General features: G+C 38.7%; 1 protein-coding gene across 2 annotated transcripts in view; it reads right to left on the reverse strand.

The window, feature by feature from the left end:
* Positions 1–19688, reverse strand: part of CTSC (cathepsin C) — a 45115-nt gene extending 25427 nt beyond the window's left edge. The window contains exons 1-4 of one of the 2 annotated variants that reach the window (XM_032167123.2): positions 19432–19688; positions 16876–17021; positions 10050–10134; positions 8029–8385 (exon numbers count right to left, since the gene is read on the reverse strand). In XM_032167123.2, the coding sequence (XP_032023014.1) occupies positions 8375–8385; positions 10050–10134; positions 16876–17021; positions 19432–19603 (414 nt within the window). In that variant the 5' untranslated portion in view covers positions 19604–19688 and the 3' untranslated portion in view covers positions 8029–8374. Of the gene's footprint in view, positions 1–8028; positions 8386–10049; positions 10135–16875; positions 17022–19431 lie in introns of those variants that run through there. The other variant, XM_032167121.2, reaches the window with a different exon arrangement.
* Positions 19689–20743: the final 1055 nt, after the last annotated feature.

Raw genomic sequence — 20743 nt, forward strand, 5'->3', positions numbered from 1 at the left:
CTGCTATGAAAGATATAGATGAAATTGAAGTGGGAAGAGTTAAAAAGTTATAAAACATTAAACAAGTGATTATACTAACATTACCATCGTTACCACATGAAGGATACTTCATCCATGCCTTCATAGAACTTATATTCTACCCAAAACTGCCAACTGGGCAGCTGACACTGGGACCTATCCTTTCAACCAGTGGTTTCCAGTGGAACATTGGAAACAAAGTATTCTAACTCCCATATATATTTCTAACATAAAAATACAATTGGCTGGGCGCAGTGGCTCATGCCTGTAATCCCAACACTTTAGGAGGCTGAGGCAGGTGGATCACCTGAAGTTGGGATTTTAAGACCAGCCTCGCCAACATGGTGAAACCTTGTCTCTACTAATAATACAAAAATTAGCTGGCATGGTGGCACATGCCTGTAATCCCAGCTGCTTCAGAGGATGAGGCAGAAGAATCATTTGAACCCGGGAGGTGGAGATTGCAGTGAGCTGCAACCATGTGCCATCGCACTCCAGCCTTGGCGAAAAGAGCGAAACTCTGGCTCAAAAAAACCAAAAACAAAACAAACAAACAAACAAACAAAAATTAACTAATTAAATTGAAAACTTCCACTATTATTTAATATACGAAACAACATTGGTGTGCCCATCAGATCCAATATCAGATGTTCATCTGTTATGTACAGTGTGCTAGTAAGTCCCTACAAGATGGTTAAGGCACAGCATATTCCCTTTTTCACATCTGCTTGCTTAAATTGACTTGAGCATCTTATCTGAATTAATCAGGCTAACACTCATAAAATGAACAAGTAGTTTAAAATATACTTGCAAAGAAACAAGGATTTGCAAATACTAATGATGCAAACATAAGAAAATGGCAACTTTTGTCAAACATGTTGAAAGAAGTTTTTAAAAACAGATGTTTTGAAATGATTCCATCACTATAATATTCTTTTTAGTCCTAGTCATCAATACAGCAAATGTTTCAGTTAAAATTTATCTATTAAAATTGTCATCCCTAATATCAATTGGTAATTATTCTGAAGCTGTGACACTTTCATACTTTTAACAAAAACGTATCAAAATCTACTGAAATTCTGTAAGATTTTAAAACACATCAGAAAATTTTGTTTCCAAATGTTGAAAATTTACAGTCATGAAAATAATCAGTAACAGGGACTCTAACATTACTTTTGGCAACAAAATCATAATAATGAAGAATCTTTTACATTATTTTCAAATGATATCTTCTTGAAATACATTTTGGGTAGGGTACAATTTTATGACATTAATCAAGTATTACTTAATCACTTAATATTTCACATTTTATAACAAATATAGTAGTACAGTGATACATGTATATATAATGTTCAAAATGTACCTATAGATAATTTAGAAAACATCATAAAAAATTTAGACATCTAAGTCTAATCCATCAAGATGATTTATAATTTCAGAAAAGTACTTTGCATGGAGTTGAATGATTTGATGATTAACCAAATATGGAAATACTATATTCCAGCAACATTAAAAAACAAAAAAAGTTTCAATTTTTGCCCTTTGTTTACTGTAGGAATCTATATATGTACAAATTACCTCCATTTGACGTCAGAAAGGAATCAGGCAAATTTTACTGAATTGGTATTTTGCCAAATCCATCAGAGAGTGTCACATCTTTCCTCAGAAAGAAACCAACTTCCCTATGTCAGTTCCAAGGAATAGCTACAGTTATCTGCCTATTAACTGGACTGAACCATTTATTTAAAAAGTTGAATTGTAATAAAATGCAAAACTGCCAGGAAATAGTTACAGTGGTTACAGCCAAGCAACTTCCAGCATTTTACTGAAGGAACTGGAAGTTTACATGTGAAAATGGAGGGTCATAAATCTGTTTATTTCCAGTGCTGAAAAGACATTACATTAAAACCAAAATACACATTCCAGAATTAGCTAAGAAAACAGCAATTTACTGCACAGCAAAGTAGTCAAAGTCCCTGGGCTCATTCCTCACTTACTCACTCATAAACTCAAACCGTAAAGTTGGAAAAAAATCTTAAGAGTTCATCTAATCCACTCCTCAGCTCATGTTCCTCATTATACTCAACAGAGGTGAGGCACACCATGCAGCATTTCAAAGCTTCGGTCCTCCAGGCTTTGGGGAACCCCTGCAGTCAGAACACTCAGGATTTCCCTTGATAGCTAATTTTGTTTTTAGTAGTTGTGAAAGTTAGAACATCACTGTTTTTAACTCTGAGCCCTATCTTGGCCTCTATAGGCTTACACAAGATTAAAACATAAATAAATAAATAGAATAAAATACAAAAGTCTAATCTCTTTTCCACTAAATCATCCAACATATATGGCCTGAGGGTCCACCATAGCCTCTAAGGACACAAAGGTAACAACACTTCAAAGAACACATCAATAAAACAATACCACATGATATATTACACAATATTCTTTATTTTACAAATATTTATTGAAGGCTTATTGTCATATATCGTGTAATACATAGGGAATCAAATGGTTAGTAAGATGAAGTTGATCCTTGCCCTAATGAAGTTGAAAGACCAGAGAGGAATACAAACAGGCAATTATGACACAGAATGCTAAGCCTTATTATATTCAGGGATCTTCTGACACATGTATCTGCAATTTTGTACTCACTGGATCTTCTCTTCCATAATAAAAGCATGTTGATGCAAAATTACTCAGATAAACAAAAGAACTCATTAGTAATTTTTAAATTCCATATCAAATATATATACATATATATTTTAAATTTTTTAAGTTCCAGGGTACATGTGTACGACATGCAGGTTTCTTACATAGGTAAACATGTGCCATGGTGGTTTCCTGCACCTATCAACTCATCACCTAGGTATTAACCCATTTATGCCAGGGGTTGCAATTTGTTGAATGTGAAAAAATCAGACCTTGGCAATGACCTTGAGCAGGATATAAAGAACTTCCACATGCTTAGCGTTCCAGAAACGGAACACTAGGCATAAATGGGTTAAGTCCAGAATGCATTAGCTATTTTTCCTAATGCTCTCCCTCAGCTTGCCCCCTCACTCCCTGACTGGCCCCAGTGTGTGTTATTCCCCTCCCTGTGCCCATGTGTTCTATTGTTCCGCTCTACTTATAAGTGAGAACATGTGGTGGTTGGTTTTCTGTTCCTGCATTAGTTTGCTGAGGATAACAGCTTCCAACTCCATCCATGTCCCTGAAAAGGACATGATCTCATTCCTTTTTATCGCTGCATAGTATTCCATGGTGTTTATGTTCCACATTCTCTTTTTCCAGTCTATCTTTGATGAGCATTTGGGTTGATTCCATGTCTTTGCTATTATGAATAGTGCTGTAATAAACATACGTGTGGGCCAGGCGCGGTGGCTCACGCTTGTAATCCCAGCACTTTGGGAGGCCGAGGCGGGTGGATCACGAGGTCAGGAGATCGAGACCACAGTGAAACCCCTTCTCTACTAAAAATACAAAAAAAAAATTAGCCAGGCATGGTGGCGGGCGCCTGTAGTCCCAGCTACTCGGAGAGGCTGAGGCAGGAGAATGGCATGAACCCGGGAGGTGGAGCTTGCAGTGAGCCGAGATTGCGCCACTGCACTCCAGCCTGGGCAACAGAGCGAGACTCCGTCTCAAAAAAATAAAATAAAATAAAATAAAAAAATAAACATACGTGTGCGTGTATCTTTGTAATAGAATGATTTATATTCCTTTGGGTCTATATGCAGTAATGATATTTCTGGTTCTAAATCTTTGAGGAATCACCACACTGTCTTCCACAATGGTTGAATTAATTGACATTCCCACCAACGGTTTAAAAATGTTATTTCTCTGCAACCTAGCTAGTATGTTGTTTGACTTTTTAATAATCACCACTGTGACATGAGATGGTATCTCATTGTGATTTTGATATGCATTTCTCTAATGGTCAGTGATGTTGAGCTTTTCTTCATGTTTATTGGCCGCGTGAATATCTTCTGGGAAGTGTCTGTTCATGTTCTTTGCCAACTTTTTAATGGGGTTCCTTTTTTCTTGTAAATTTGTTAAGTTCCTTGTAGGTTCTGGATATTAGACCTTTGTCATATGGATAGATTGAAAAAATTTTCTCCCATTCTGTTGGTTGCCTGTTCACTCTGATGGTAGTTTCTTTTGCTGTGCAGAAGCTCTTTAGTTTAATTAGATCTCATTTGCCAATTTTTGCTTTTGTTGCAATTGTTTTTGGTGTCTTTCTCATAAAATCTTTGCCCATTCCTATGTCCAAAATGATATTGCCTATATTCTATTCTAGGGTTTTTATAATTTTGGGTCTTACATTTAAGTCTTTAATCCATCTTAAGTTGATTTTTGTGTATGGATTAAGAAACAGGAACAGTTTCAATTTTCTGTATATAGCTAGCTAGATATACAGTAGCATTAATTGAATAGAGAGTCCTTTCCCTATTGCTTCTTATTGTCAGCTTTGTCAAAAATAAGAGAAAAATCAAAGATACAATAAAAAATGATAAACAGGATACCACCACTGACCTCACAGACATACAAACCACCATCAGAGAATACTACAAACACCTCTATGCAAAGAAACTAGAAAATCTAGAAGAAATGGATAAATTCCCGTATGCATACACACTCCCAAGACTGAATCAGGAAGAAGTTGGATCCCTGAATAGATCAATAGCAAGTTCTGAAAGTGAGGCAGTAATAAATAGCCTACCAACGAAAAAAAGCCCAGGACCAGATGGATTTACAGCTGAATTCTACCAGAGGTACAAAGAGGAGCTGATACCCTTTCTTCTGAAACTATTCCAAACAACTGAATAGAAGGGACTCCTCCCTAACTCATTTTATGAGGCCAGCATCATCCTGATACCAAAACCTGGCAGAGATACAACAACAAAAAGAAAACTTCAGTCCACTATCCCTGATGAACTTCGACGCAAAAAATCTCAATGAAACACTGACAAACCAAATCCAGCAGCACATCCAAAAGCTTATCTACCACGGTCAAGTTGGTTTCATCCCCAGGATGCAAGGCCGGTTCAACATATGCAAATCAATAAACGTCATTCATCACATAAACAGAACTAAAGACAAAAACCACATGATTATCTCAATAGACGCAGAAAAGGCCTTTGATACAATTCAACATCGCTACATGTTAAAAACTCTCAATAAACTAGGTATTGAAGGAACATATCTCAAAATAATAAGAGCTTTTTATGAGAAACCCACAGATAATATCATGCTGAATGGGCAAAAGCTGGAAGCATTCCCCATGAAAACTGGCACGAGACAAGGATGCCCTTTCTCACCATTCTTATTCAATATAGTATTGGGAGTTCTGGCCAGGGTAATCAGGCAAGAGAAAGAAATAAAGGGTACTCAAATAGGAAGACAGGAAGTCAAATTGTCTTTGTTTGAAGATAACATGATCCTACATCTAGAAAACCCCATCATCTCAGCCCAAAAGCTTCTTAAGCTGGTAAGCAACTTCGGTAAAGTCTCAGGATACAAAATCAATATGCAGAAGTCACCAGGATCCCTATACACCAACAAAAGGCAAGCAGAGAGCAAAATCATGAATGAACTCCCATGCCCAATTGCTACAGAGAGAATAAAATACCTAGGAATACAGAAGAAGTGAAGGATCTCTTCAAGGAGAACTACAAACCACTACTCAAGGAAATGAGAGAGGACATAAACGAAGGGAAAAACGTTACATGCTCATGGATAGGAAGAATCAGTATCGTGAAAATGGCCATACTGCCCAAAGTAATTCACAGATTCAATGCTATTCCTATTAAACTACCATTAACATTCTTCATAGAATTAGAAGAAACTATTTTAAAATTCATATAGAACCAAAAAAAAGCTCGTATAGCCAAGACAATCCTAAGCAAGAAGAACAAAGCTGGAAGCATCATGCTATCTGACTTCAAACTATACTACAAGGCTACAGTAACCAAAACAGCATGGTACAAAAACTGACACAGACTAATGGAACAGAATGGAGATCTCAGAAATAAGACCACACATCTACAACCATCTGATCTTTGACAAACCTTACAAAAAACAAACAATAGGGAAAGGATTCTCTATTTAATAAATGGTGCTGGGAGAACTGGCTAGCCATATGCAGAAAATTAAAACTGGAACCCTTTCTTACACCTATACAAAAATTAACTCAAGATGGATTAAAGACTTAAATGTAAAACCCAAAACAATAAAACACCCTAGAAGAAAATCTAGGAATGCCACTGAATATATTTTTTACCTATCAGTTGCTTTGGTTATATTTACATCCTGAAAGTCAGCTTGAAACATGCAATTCTTTTAAAACTCTGCAGGAAGGTAATCTGATAATATTCTTTAGAGTAGGGAATCAAAAAAGATGTATATAGCACCATTCCTGATTTGTGTTTCTAGAATCCTACAAAATTAATTCTGTGTAAGTTGGTATTACTTGTGAAAAGTCTGCAAAAAGAAAAGAGAACTGTGGTGCATTTTCCAAGTACCTACAAAGTTCTATGTGCATTAGGTGTTGAAGATATACAGGGAGAAATACAGATTTTCAATCTGGAAAGAGATGAAAACATGCTACCCAATCACTCCATTACAGCATAGCATGAAAGCAGAGGTACCTGCGATATGCAATGGGAACCAAAGTTCTGATGTTTCTCCCAGTAATGGAGAGAGCTGGGGAGGGTTTCAGAGAGCGGTGCCATCAAGGTCCTGAGTGATAAAGAATTTATCAGGTCCAGAGGTGAGATAGATAAAAGATTCCAGGTGGGAGCAGTCCACTGTACTCTCAATTCAACTTTATGAAATACTTCTTCTCAGAATAGCAGAATAGTATACCTCTCAGATCGTACAAAGAGTCATCTGAATCAATAGAGTAAGGATGACAAGCTACTCTCTAGAGAAAAATTCTTCTATTCAAGCAGAAATGCAAGAGGAAAGTCCACCCAGACACTATGAATAAACATAACCCCATAATTTCAGGCTTACCAAAGCTTAAAGAAGTCAGCTCTAAACCAACAGAGCAGGAAACAAGACCATTATTTGGCAGGAAAGAGCTAGAAGATAGCAATCAGTGTGAACAATACTGTAATTAATATTAGTAAATTTGACTATGACACTTAGTTTGTACTTAATTTGAAGTTTACAAAGCTCTTCTACCAATTTCCAAACTACAAAGGGAAGGAGAAGGTAAGTTTTGGTCTTCAATGAAAAAACCCTGATTTAGGCAAGAAAGTCAGTAGCCTAATAGCTAAGGAAACCTAAGCTTCAAGGCAATTCTTCTCTTAAAACTTCAACATGAGCCCATGCAACATTAAACTAATATTCATGATGCTCACAGACTGGAATTTACCAGGAAATCCAAATGTGCCTCTAAATACCATTTACTTATTTGTGAAATGGCTTTTTTCACTATTTAGCCCCAAGGAAGTCTTTAGGCTTGAAAGATAAGCTCTAGCATTTTACAGTTAGAAACTCTGTGAGCTTAGCACTGTAAGAGATTAATTTTCTCTATCTATAAAATGGAACTAGTTATATCTACTTTACAGAATTTTTGTAGCTTATAGTATGTCAACTTCTTAGCACAAAGCTTGTACCTAATGAAAAAAGAAAAGAAAAAAAAGGTGTTTACGATACCATCTTTCTGGTACTGGAGGTCTATAATCTGTAGAAGTATACTATAGCATTCTGACAAATCTGAGAAAGGCTCTTTTTTCCCTTCTTTAAATATGTCCTCCATAGGACCATCTTCCCTTCAGTAACTTATATCTGTGAATCTCAAGAGATCCAAGGGCCTTACTTTCTTCTTACAACAGGCTCTTGGGTTCCTCAAGGTAATCAGAGAAAGGAAAGATATTCAGGCAGAGACAGTTAAGCTGTGAATAAAATTTACACTGTGAATAAAACAAAACATACATTTCAAATCCTGACAATCTTAGAAAAAAAATCACTGTAATGGAAGGGATTTCAAAAGAGAAAAAGAACAATGTGTTGTATATTGTTCCTTTTATTAAAAAACTGAACGGTAAAGCCACCCAAGATTTTGCATCTTCCAGATTTTTTTTTTCCTTTCTCCTGTGTAGTCTCTGGTTGTTCACATTCCAAAATGATGTTTACTGTTTTCCAAGGGAATGTTCAGGAGGGCAGCTGCCTTGGAGGTAGGTCACCAGGACTCCTTTGCATTTTGCATGCAAATAAAGACTCCAGAAGGGACTGTAGCTGCTAGAGGCCTTTGCTAGCCGCTACAGGTAGGTCCACACTGTCGCAGGCTGCTCTGTCTCTTAGCCCCAACGTCTGTTCATGGCTGTGGTTTTAAAAGAGTCCCTCAACAGATGCTCTATTTAATAACTACAAGACAATGAAAACTAGGGTTACAAGCCAACAAGAATCATATTGTCTCTTAATATTTAATCGTATCAATTTCTTTAAGTAAAAAAGAAAAAAAATACCAGCACTAATATTTGAGATCCTGGTATTTTTTTGTAAATGTTAAGACATTCACGAGAAAGGTGCCATTCTGAAGCTAAATGCTTAAGCGACATGTATTGCACATGCAACCAACATGCTTTAGAAGCACATGCATTTGAAGGTAATTGCCACTGAAAAAAACGAGTGTGTTTTTGAAATATACTTAAGAGACAGGCTAAATATAGTAACTTAGATACATTAACATGTATACCTTACAAACTTTAATTTAGGCTCAGTGCTGCCTGAATCCATATGACTAGGTACTAGGCTATTTATCCCATTTACACAACAAATTACCAGGGTTTATCTTTTCTACTGGTGGAGCAGTCTCCCTAACTAGGAGAAAGAGTGAAGAGCTAAGGATAAAATTTTGTAAACTGTATTTTGAAAAAAGCTTATCTTTTGTGGAAAAAAATGATGGTGAACCTATCTGGGAAAAGTTTCCTATTGTATCTTCTTCCTAAGCTACTACCATACAATATATTACAGATTCTGAGAAGTTCTGAAATAAAGAAAACTATTTAATACATTCTATATTTATTCAACTACCAGAAAGAACTGAGAAGAAACAGCTTATTAATTTCAACTCTAATGCTCACTTTGATCTGTTATTAGTGGCTGCATGGAACATTGCTGAAGCTTAACAAGATAACGTGACACAGCTGATGAGCAATTCCTACCTGGCAGATGTGTGGGCCACTGCTGGTCCATTATAAAGTTTGGAAAATGCTAATATAAGATAAACCTATGGTGCTTTCAATACTTGTCTCCAGTTCCCTTTTTCAAATCTCACTTCCAGTATTTAAGAGCCAAGTAACAGAGGAAGGAAAAGGGGAAAGAATATTATGTTAAAATGCAAGGAAGGGTAAGTCTCTATTAATTTTATTCTCTAATCACCTATTTCTTCATCAAAATTTTAGACATTTATGGATCCAGCGTGAGCAATGATTTAAACATTTATTCTGAAAATGTGAAGAGAATGTAAAGAGTAAGATTCTCTTCTCCTCAGTGAATAGTCTACATTCTTAATAGAAGCCAGTTTTACAAAGCTGGGTCATGTCTCTCAGAGATAAGTGATGAGTATGTTAATTTCTCTGTAAAAGCCACCTTCTCTGTGGAAGACAGATCTAAGCTGATGTGGCCTCACATGTTTCTCTCTTGAGGGATTCTTTTCAAGAAAAGAATAAGCAACTCAAGGCAGTGTAACTACTTTACGAATGTGAACTGAACTTGAGTCAGCTTTTTTCTTAGCTGGGTCTTTATCCTTTTCAGTTCACGTCTACTTAGGTTACAAGTATCATTCTTGGGAGAGCTGATTTGACATGTGAAAACAGAACGTAATAAAGTAGAAAATTACTCACATAAAATAGTGCAGACAACTTAGAAACAGCAGACAAGCAGGCTCAAGCAAGAAATTCATAAGAAAACCATAATCTCTACAGTCTCTCTCTGATGAATAAATAGGCATTAATTTGCATAAGCCACCAGGAAGTGGGGAAGCTTGCTTTTAATGAGAAAGTTAGAAATTTTTCAATAGCGCTCACCCAGTTTGTTCCTCAGATGTGGCAAATCATATATCCCCACAGTTCCCAGCTGCATGAACAAATGACTGATAAAATCAGTGACATCCTACGAAGAGTTTACAATGGTAAACTGAGTCATTATGTTGAGATTAAGCATCATCATGAAAGAAGATATAAAATAGGCAGGCACTCAGTGCTAAACTTCTCATACTTTCCCTCCATTGAAATACTCTTACAAGTAAACCCAAAGTTATTTAAAAGAAAAAAAAAGACAAAATGCTGAGCTTGATATATTGAATCCATATTTTAAAAAGTATACCTACCTCAATAAGTCTTCTAAAATTGTTATATCTTAATAATGAACCCAGAAGGCTCAGTGAAAAAATGGCACAATATTCCCTAATCTTTTATTGTAGAAACACAGGCAACATTTCTGGCTGTGTGATAAGCTTGAAATTTATTAATCATTAGCACACAAAGTGAGGAATTAAATCCTCTAGTATGGATTTCTCAACATAGAGTTCTTGTTTCTGTTTGTTTTGTTTTGTTTTTGAGACAGAGTCTCATTCTGTCACCCAGGCTGAAATGCAGTGGCACAATGTCGGCTCACTGCAACCTCCACCTCCCGGGTTCAAGCGATTCTTCTGCCCCAGCCTCCCGAGTAGCTGAGACTATAGGCATGCACCACCACGCCCGGCTATTTTTTGTATTTTTAGTAGAGAGGGGTTTCACCATGTTGAGGCTGGTCTCCAACTTCTGACCTCAGGTGATCCACCAGCCCCAGCCTCCCAAAGTGTTCTTGTTTTGAGTAGCAACTTGCTTTAGAAACACTGATGGTCATTTTTTTAGCTTATAGTTCTATTAAGATTGGAAGGTTCCAAACAAGAGCTCAATTAGAAAGCACTAAGATTTGCTTCGCTATCATCTAATAAAATTTCCAGCCATAATGAGTCTAGTTCCCCTCTACATATTTCCTCAGCCCTTGAGTAGCTTAATCTTCAAAGCAAAATATGAGTTCCTTCTCTACTGCTCCCTTTTAGAGTCAGTTTCTTTTACTGCCTCAGAGAAAGTAAAATGAGAAACAGTAAAATGTTAGAAGGCCTATACAGGCTGGGTGTGGTGGCTCACACCTGTAATCCCAGCACTTTGGGAGGTCCAGGCAGGTGGATCACTTGAGGTCAGGAGTTCAAGACCAGACCGGTCAACATGGTGAAACCCCATCTCTACTAAAAATACAAAAATTAGCTGGGCGTGATGGTGGGCACCTGTAATCCAATCTACTCTGGAGGCTGAGGAAGGACAATCTCTTAAATCCAGTAAGTGGAAGGAGTGAGGGCCTGGGCGACAGAGCGACTCCATTTCAAAAAAAAAAAAAAAAAAGCCTATTCAACAAGAGGTCATTTTTTGGAGCTTAGTTTGTTTTACAGGACTTTCTGTCTCTGGGCAATTTGGTGGAGAGGATGCTATATAGAGGAGCTTTATACATGATCATCATTAAAAATGAACAAAGTAAATAAGAGCATAAAGAAGAAAAAATAATCACATATCCAGCCATCATGTAAAGTCAGACATAATTAAGCATTTTCACAGTATTCTGTTTTATGTTGTTACATCGTGTGTGTGCGTGTTTTGTTTTGTTTCGAGACAGAGTCTCACGCTGTCGCCCACGATGGAGTGCAGTGGTGCAATCTCAGCTCACTGCAAGCTCTGTCTCCAGCGTTCAAGCAATTCTACTGCCTCAGCCTCCCAAGTAACTGGGACTACAGGCATGCACCACTATGCTTGGCTAATCTTTGTATTTTTAGTGGAGATGAGGTTTCACTACATTGGCCAGGCTAGTCTCCAACTTCTCAAAGTGCTGGAATTACAGGCATGAGCCAAGCCAGCCTGTATTGTATTTTTATATAGGAGGTTGCCTGCAGGTACTTTTAAGAAGTGCAAATTTGCTAAAGTGTGCCAAGTACAATGAAATGGTAAATACTACTAAAATCTGATAATCTTAGAAACTGGCCTGTAGATAGTATTGTCTTTTGTTTTGGCCAGCCCAGTGTTTTAAAGGAAATTTGAATCTGAATGCCTCTAAGAATGTTTCCATCTTGCCACAGGCCTAATTACTCCTTATTAGTTTACATAAGGTTATTTCAAATGCTTAGATACCCACCCACCTGAGTGGGCCCTAAATGTAATACGTAACTCCCATAAAGTACTCAGATAATAAAATGCCTGGAGGATGCTGAGTAGGAAAAAATCTTTCATTATTTATTATTATTATTATTATTTTGGGACGGAGTCTCGCTCTGTCACCCAGGCTGGAGTGCAATAGTGTGATTTCGGCTCACTGCAACCTCTGCCTCCTGGGTTCAAGCAATTCTCCTGCCTCAGCCTCCTGAATAACTGGGATTACAGGCATGTGTCACCACACCCAGCTAATTTTTGTATTTTTAGTAGAGATGGGGTTTCTTCATGTTGGCCAGACTGGTCTCGAACTCCTGACCTCAAGTGATCGCCCGCCTCGGCCTCCCAAAGTGCTGGGATTACAGGTATGAGTCACCATGCCCGGCTGAAAAAAATATTTTAAAAATATACCTAGTACCTCCTGCTCAACTCAAACCATGCAAAAACTTTAGATGTCAAAGTTTTATTCCTTCCAAACTTTTATCTAGCTTGAAGTCACATCCAAATACATGTATCTCCATCCCTACTATACCCCCAATTTCTCGAGCTGTTAAAACCAAGTTTTAAAATGGCTTAGAAATCTCAAATCATAAAAAATGTTTCTCTTTCAGATAAGCCCTGAATAAGCAGAACTTAATAAAGCAAGTTTCTAGCAATAGGAGCTATTCTGATTGATTCCGAAGTGGAATGCCGAGGATGGGGAAGAAGCTGTGTCTCTCCTGGTGAGATGCAGGATGCTGAGGGAAGCAGAAGGTAAAAGCAGGAGCCTAAAAGAATGCTGTGGTGTGGAAAAACTACTCAACGTGCTTTCTCCTATTCTCTCAGTCAGCAACAACGATCAATACAAAAGACTTCGGTGACCCCAAAATATGTAGGAAGTTCTCCCCACCAGCAAGCAAGCAATCAATTCTGCATCAGACACCAGCTCAGTGCCCTCCAGTTCAACTCCAATGCTACCTACCAGGAGGCAGTTTCAGATCCCGTAGGTTGAGGGCTTAGTCCCCAAGACTGACTGCCCACTTTAGACACCAGTCTCAAGTCCAGGCCGCCAGAACTTCTGATGGACTGGCTTCAAATTGGGGTTCCCATAATCCCCTCTTTGGGTTCAATTAACTTGACAGAGTGGCATATAAAACTCAGGGAAACACGTTTATGATTTATTACAAAGGATATTTGAAAGGATATAAATACAGGTACTTGAAGAGATACATAGGGCAAGGTCTGGAAGGGTCCCAGGCACAGGAGCTTCTGTCCCTGTGGAGTTAGGGTGGACCACCCTTCCAGCATGATGAGTTCTTCACCTTCCTATCAGACCCTACATGTTTAGCACTTCAGAATTCCCTCAAATCTGTTCTTCTTGGGCTTTTATGGAGCGTTCATTGAATACACATGATTAAAGCATGGATAACCATGTTGAAATGTAATTAGATTATAAGGGCATGATCTAAACCAAACAAGGCCTGTCTGTTCAGATTCTTCTTGGTATCTCTGTGTAGTGTTCCTTCTGCTATGGTATGGGCCAGAATACTCTCTGGCATGAGGGTCTTAGAACCCATAATCAGATTAGAGTCCTGCAGTGGGCAGATGAAAGGAGGGTAGGAGAAGATCAGAGAGAGAGATTCTGGTTTCTGTAACAAGGGTCTTGGGAGTGAGTTGTGAGCCAGGAACCATGGACAAAACCTATATATGTCATAACATACAAATACTCTGCACGTACCAACTACTCAACAAACTCAAGCAGCAAGAACAATAAGAAACAATCTACTTCAAGCATATCTGAAGCATATATAAAGAGGGTAAAAGGAAGCAAGTTATAGGGCTCCAGTCAATGGAGAGGCATGAAAATCCAATTGATTTGTAGGATAACAACAACAATGATGGCAGGTAAGCATGGCAAGAATTTGTCAAACATTTCTGTAATGGCAGTAGGTTGAGTATGTTTTCGTTTATGTAAGAATCTTTGAATAGCAAATACTACTCAAGTGTTGATGTTTTCTCCTTTTACAAAAATAAATTTTAATGTAAAAGATGCTTTCTAATTCGATAGTAACAATTCTCACGTGCATTACTTATTAAACGGGCTTGTGTTTTTCTTCAGTTACGCATCCTTTCAAGCATGGTTTCCCCAGCTGCAGGCAATACTCTGATACTTGTGGTAAAATCTGTAAACTTTCTGTATTAATAAATGTCACCCTTCAACAGTGGATGACTTTATTATTCAAAGTCAATTCCATCTTAATATCTTTCTTAAGTTTTTAAACTCTGCTTCCCATCACTCTTGCAGTTGGATTTACTAAAATAACATGGTATTTTATCACTTTGCAAACTATGTTTATCTGGAACTATCTGATTATATTAAGTTTCAAAAACAAGTATCCTATTATATTCTACTCTGCCTAAGGAAATTATGGTCCTTGTCATAAGACCTAACTACTGACCAGAGTGGTTGATTTTTCTGCAGAAAAAGAAAACATGGCCCTGATAATGGTTCTGTCAAATGGGCACTTTAAAACGTACATATCCTGAAATCAGTAGGGCGGGAGTATTTTTTCTATTATTATTCCTAATGAAAGAATAAGGATTCGATCAATGCCATCCAGAACCATATGATTAGGCAGGGTTCTACCCTCCAACAGCATATATATTAATTCTTTCCAACTTATGGTTGGGAACATATATAACTTTATTTGGCTTTAAAAAGTGATTTTCTATTGACCTAATGTGACTAATGTTCTTAGACAACGGCAAAACGCCAAATGTGCTTAGACTGTGATTCACAAGAAGTGATACAATTCCTCATTCAGCCACCAGCTAATTCACTCTGTCCCTACCAGCTTTGGACTACTATTTAAGCTAAGAACAAGCTGATGAAAAAATAATAAAAGAAGAAAACTGCTTTTGTCCATATCTATTACATCTCTGGTAATTAAATAATGATTTTAGAAGTTTCCCCACCAGTTTCTCCAATTCTGCAGAATTTGAGAATCAAAAGTTTTCTAAGTCAAAAGAATAAACTATGTACTTGTCTATTTTTATCTACTCCTCATCTCCTTAATAATTTATTTAACCTATTTCCCAACTGAATTCCACTTCATTCATTCATTTTTTTTTGTAATAAATTGACTAGGTGTCTATTGTGTGTCAAAGAAGAGATAGAGACAGAGGAAAAGAAAATGACAGAAAATTATGTACAAGGTTTATGGTACACGGTAACAATTGCCTTGAATACCTCTTCCTTTGCACATGTATTCCACAGGCAATTGATTCTTAATCTGAAGTCAAATAACCTTTGAAGGGCTGTGACAGAGTAACTGTAAGAGGTCTGCAAAGGCCTAGGCTCATCAACATATACACCAAAGATTATTTTCAGGTTAAATATACCACATATATATTACAATTTTTAAAATTTATATAGATACTATTATAAGTATTTTTTTACAAAAAAAAATGCATAGCATCTGGAAATGATACTAAAAATAGTTAACAACTAAAGGTTAAGCATGAGTTTCCACTAATTCAGTGGACTGGTGGCCCTCAACAGCTAGCATGGACAAACTGGTTTCCACCAGTTGCACATCATACCAGCAAATCCAGTTGAGGAGAGGCAACCTCTTCCTCTCTATTTCATCTTTTTTTTTTCCATATTAAAGAAAGATCCTTATTTTAAAAATATTTCTGGGAGTTATTATTCTAAAAAATATTGTAAACTGGCTTGGACCACCATAACCTTGTGACAAACCACAACTCCCATGAGAAATTATAACAAGTTTAGAACTAGGCCTTTGTTGGTGCTTTGTCTTTTATCATATTTAACAGAGTTATTCCCTACTTTCCCACTTCTTTCCAGATGTTTTAAAGGCTGTAACCCTTTCACCATGAAAAAGTCTGTCTTTATTTATACTCTATGTATAATGAGAAACGCCTAGTTTCAGGCTTATGTATCCAATTTACTTGAACCATTTAATATTTAGCTTAAAAGAAAAGTTCCAGCTTGAGAAGAACAAATGAAATGGGCTGCAATTTGTGCTAAACTATTTTAACCCTGAGTATGTTTGCAATTGGAAGCAGTGTGTTATGAGAATGAACAATAGTTGTTTCCTAGTGAGAGAAGGAAACAAACTGGGTTGACTTGGCTACCTTTTACTTTAACCAGCCTAAGGAAGTAACTCCTAGGTTCTCTCTTTCTCTTAGTTTAGAAGAAAAAATTACTCAACATATTTAGTACATTTAGGATAATGAATCATTTAGGCCTATCACTACCTCAGCCAACAGGTAGTGATAGGAAGGATAGCATAACTGCAAGAAAACAAAATGTGTTATCTCTATATCTTTCCTACAGATTCAGAACAAAGCCAAATGACTATGGCAACATTTAGAAATAAAGTGGTAGTAATAATGAAAATAAATTAAGAATTTAGTCATACTTACCAAAATGTAAATTTTAAACATAATTTATACATATTCAAATGTAGCACTGGTATTTCTTAAACCTACTAAAATAATAATTTTAAATAAAGTGGCAAAATTATACCAACTACTACTGTTGGGAAGAGTGGTGTCAATTCCAGTTATCGTCTTAATCTAAAATTAAAATTCTGAGGGTCTACTAATCAGAAGAGGTTTCAGATATCCAATCAGTGAAAATATAAATCCAACTTCCAACAAAACCAACCTTAAAAAAGGCAAACCACTTGTAGTCATTCAACACAATCTCAAAGCCTTGGTTGTAAATGATGGTGAAATGGCCAGAATTGCCAAGGTCATCATATGCTGTATCCAGCTTCCGAAGGTACACCACTACTTTTTTTTCTTGTGGTCCTAAAGAAAAAAAAAAAAAAGCACAATAAAGGAAAATTATTTGGATTTCAATAGGGGAAAGAATCCCCCAATTTCGATTATAATTGTGCTGCTTTCCTTTCATGCTACCCAGTTTGAGCACAGTCTGCCTAGTGAAGAAACCAGAGGCTCCATCTTGTTGCCTTAAACAGTTCCTGCTCCGAGGCAAGACTGTGAAGTTAGGCTCTAAAAATTTGAGATAATGCAGGCAGAAGCAGTGGCTCACGCCTGTAATCCTAGCACTTTGGGGGGCTGAGGTCAGGACTTCAAGACCAGTTTGGGCAACACAGTGAGACCCTGTCTCTACAAAAATACTTTTTAAAAATTAGCTGGTTATGGTGGTGCATGCCTGTAGTCCCAGCTATTTGAGCTGCTGAGGCTGAGGTGGGAGGATTGCTGGAGCCCAGGAGTTGGAGGCTGCAGTGAGCTATGATTACACAACTGCACTCCAACCTGGGCAACACAGTGAGACCTTGTCTCAAAAAAGAGAGATATGCCATGCAGCCCAGCAGGCAGGGAGACCCCAAAAATACAGTACCTTTCCAGAGCATCCCAACACTGAAGAAATTTTTCCGCTGAAGAAAAGGAGAAATGGGGAATGTTGAAAATTACAGGCTTCCGGAAACAGAGAAAAGGCAAAATGCTAGCCAAAAGTGGGAAATGCAAGAATAAAAGGTATGACAACAAAAAGATAAATAAACAAACTATCAGATCCTAAGGAAGACAATGTGCTAAGCCCAGGAGAAGACACAAAATGATGTATTCGGAGAAGAAATGGGGTACCTTTCTCTTCAAAGGCTCTACAGTTTAGAACCTCATTATCTGAAACCTTCCAAAGTTTATTCAGCAAACTAGAGGTTTGTATCCTATAAAACGAATTTGTGCTGATAGGAATGAAACGTTTAACCTTCATAGATGAGGGCTCAGACCTGTGGGTGCCTTTAATTACTGGATTAAGGCCAAAGGTAATTTTATAGGCAGAGCCTACCTGAAAATGGTTCAGCTGTGTCCATCTGGAGAGTTCTATATTTTAAAGTTTTTCCATGTTTGAGATTAATGCTCTGACATGGGAGATTGTATGTGACAGGGCAGTGCAAATCCTGATCTCTTTCTGCCCCAACCTTCAAACTCAAATTAAAAAAAAAAAAAAAGGCCGGGCGTGGTGACTCCCGCCTGTAATCAGTACTTTGGAAGGCCGAGGTGGGCGGATCACGAGGTCAGGAGATGGAGACCATCCTGGCTAACACAGTGAAATCCGTCTCCACTAAAAATACAAAATATTAGCCGGGCGTGGTGGCATGTGCCTGTAATCCTAGCTACTCGGGAGATTGAGGCAGGAGAATCGCTTGAACCCGGGAGGCGGAGGTTGCAGTGAGCCGAGATCCCGCCACTGCACTACAGCCTGGGTGACAGAGCAAGACTCCATTCTCAAAAAAAAAAAAAAAAAAAATTATAATGCTCAGGATTATGAAATGCTATACAGTCAGTTAAAAAGGTCTTTCTTTAGTAACAAATGACTTAATCTTTGTTCTGCTGACAAGAAAATTATAGCTGATTTTTACTGACTCTGCAAAAGTCACAGGCTGTAAGAGGGTTTGGGTAGACCCCAGTGTGACTCTTCTAACTAGTGACTGTCTTTTTTCCATCCCAAAACCTTCACTAGGTTCTTTGTTCTAGGGGTAACCATGTTATCTGAAGGCATATGGAATATCTCCAGTATGTTCAAACACTAGGTATTTATTGAGAGCCTTCCATGACCCAAGCATTGTGCACGACTCTGGGCATTTCTAATTACTAGGTTCAGAGTTAAGTTTTCTTTGTTATTAATTTTTTAAAAAATTTTTACCTCCCTGCAATGCATGAAACAATGCAGAGTGGTATCAGACGTTTTCTAGTACTCATCAACACACGCTCAAACCAAAATCGCTGGGCAGAAAGTCCCTTTCCCACCATCGAACAAAAAGAGAAAACTTCCTGCTATATCCTCGAGAGTCTTTGAGCTCATCTGTCTTCACTAGTACAATAATAATAAAAAATAAAAATAAATTTTAAAAATAACGCTGCCAGATCGGACTGGAGAATCAAACGATTGTAGTTCCCAAGTCTCTCTCAAAGCAAACAAAATTAAGCGGAAGAGATAAAAAAGTTATTGATAAAAGTGTTGAGTCCCCAAGATAACCAAGAAAGTGTGGAGTTAGAAGTTCTCAGCAGATGAACTTTAACTTCGCGGGCCTGGCGGGGAAGAAGGTCCCCAAGGGTCCCCGAATCCAGTCAAGATGCTCTGGCCACCCACAAGCGTCTGCCTGGGGGGAAGCGGTAGTTGGCATGGCGCTGCGTTAGGGGCTCAAGGGCAGAAAGGACGACCTGGAGGACTGCCGAGCCGGCGGCTTACCCATAACCGAGCAGTTGACATCGCGCTGGGAACCGGTGGAGCCCACCTGGAAGACCCAGGTGCCTAGCAGGTCAAGATAGGTGCAGTTGGCAGGTGTGTCGCAGCGCACCGCGCGGTCGCCGGAGAGAAGCAGCAGGAGGGCGGCGAGCAGCGAGGCGGGCCCAGCGCCCATGCTGCCGGGAGCTGAGAGAAGAGGTGAAGAGTTACCAGGAAGCCAAGCGCTGCGGGCTAGCGGTGAGTCCACCGCGAGGCGCGCGCCTTGAAATAGCTACGCCGGCCCGGAAACCCGGGGGCGGGGTCACTGAGCAGCAGGGGATTGGGGGTTGGGCGTCAGGCGCGTGCCCGTCCCTGAAGCGGGGACTTGGGAGTGCGCGCGCTGCCCCTTACTTGGCTGCAACTGGACCCAGAACTAGGGAAGAGCCCAGGTTTAGGGAAGAGCCCAGGGACAGATTTTTTTTTTTTTTTTGCCGAGGGACGTTTCAAAATTTTGCACGGCCAGGGTGACAAAAAGAGGATTTAAGAGCCACAAGCGGTCCGCACACGACCCAGACTTCGTTCCTGTGCAGTAAAGTAGGGAGAGAAGGAAAGGGTGCGGGGGGAATAAGGGGCTGGGTCAGGTGAAAGAGTGCGATAGAAGGAGAGATCTAGCAAGTGGAGTTCTGTTTTACTTGCTATTCTTCCTCTTTAGTCTTTCTTCTCAGGTTCAGTTGCCTCATAACCAACTTTTTTTTTTCCTCTGAAAAACTTCGCTAGCTAACATCAACTGTTGCAGCTGTTTGAGAACTTATCTTCCTTCAGTTTTCCAACTCTTCCTACTTTTTTATGTGCTTGATTTTGTTTTGTTTCCTGGTAAATGCTGTTTGCATTCAGCAGAATTCAGTTGTGCAAACCTGCAGTTTTGGTGTATTAGCGTTGTGGGGGTTTTCCCTCCAGCACGCACACACATGGCGCTCTCAGGGATGATATTGCTCAACCCCTTTTATGTTACAGAGGAAAAGCAGAAGGCCCAGAGAGAGGAAGCGGCTTGCCCAGGGTGAGAAGGGAGAGGAAGGAAGCTAGCCAATGGGAGAAGGCTGATCTTATGAACCGTTCTAGTGTGCCAGTCTGATCGCCAAAAAATTATTAGGTAGCACTATTTCCAGGTGCCTCCTTGCTCAGTTTAAATATCACCCTTTTCCGTAAGAGCCTCCCATTCTTTCCTGGCTTTTGTTGGTAATTGGGGCTCCTTTCTCCCACTGAGCCTACTAGGTGTCAGGCCCTGTGGACACAGTGATGAACAAGACAAAACTGATGTGTCCCCGTTTTCTTTGGG

This window comes from Hylobates moloch, unplaced genomic scaffold (assembly GCF_009828535.3).
Source record: "Hylobates moloch isolate HMO894 unplaced genomic scaffold, HMol_V3 SCAFFOLD_11, whole genome shotgun sequence".
NCBI lineage: Eukaryota > Metazoa > Chordata > Mammalia > Primates > Hylobatidae > Hylobates > Hylobates moloch.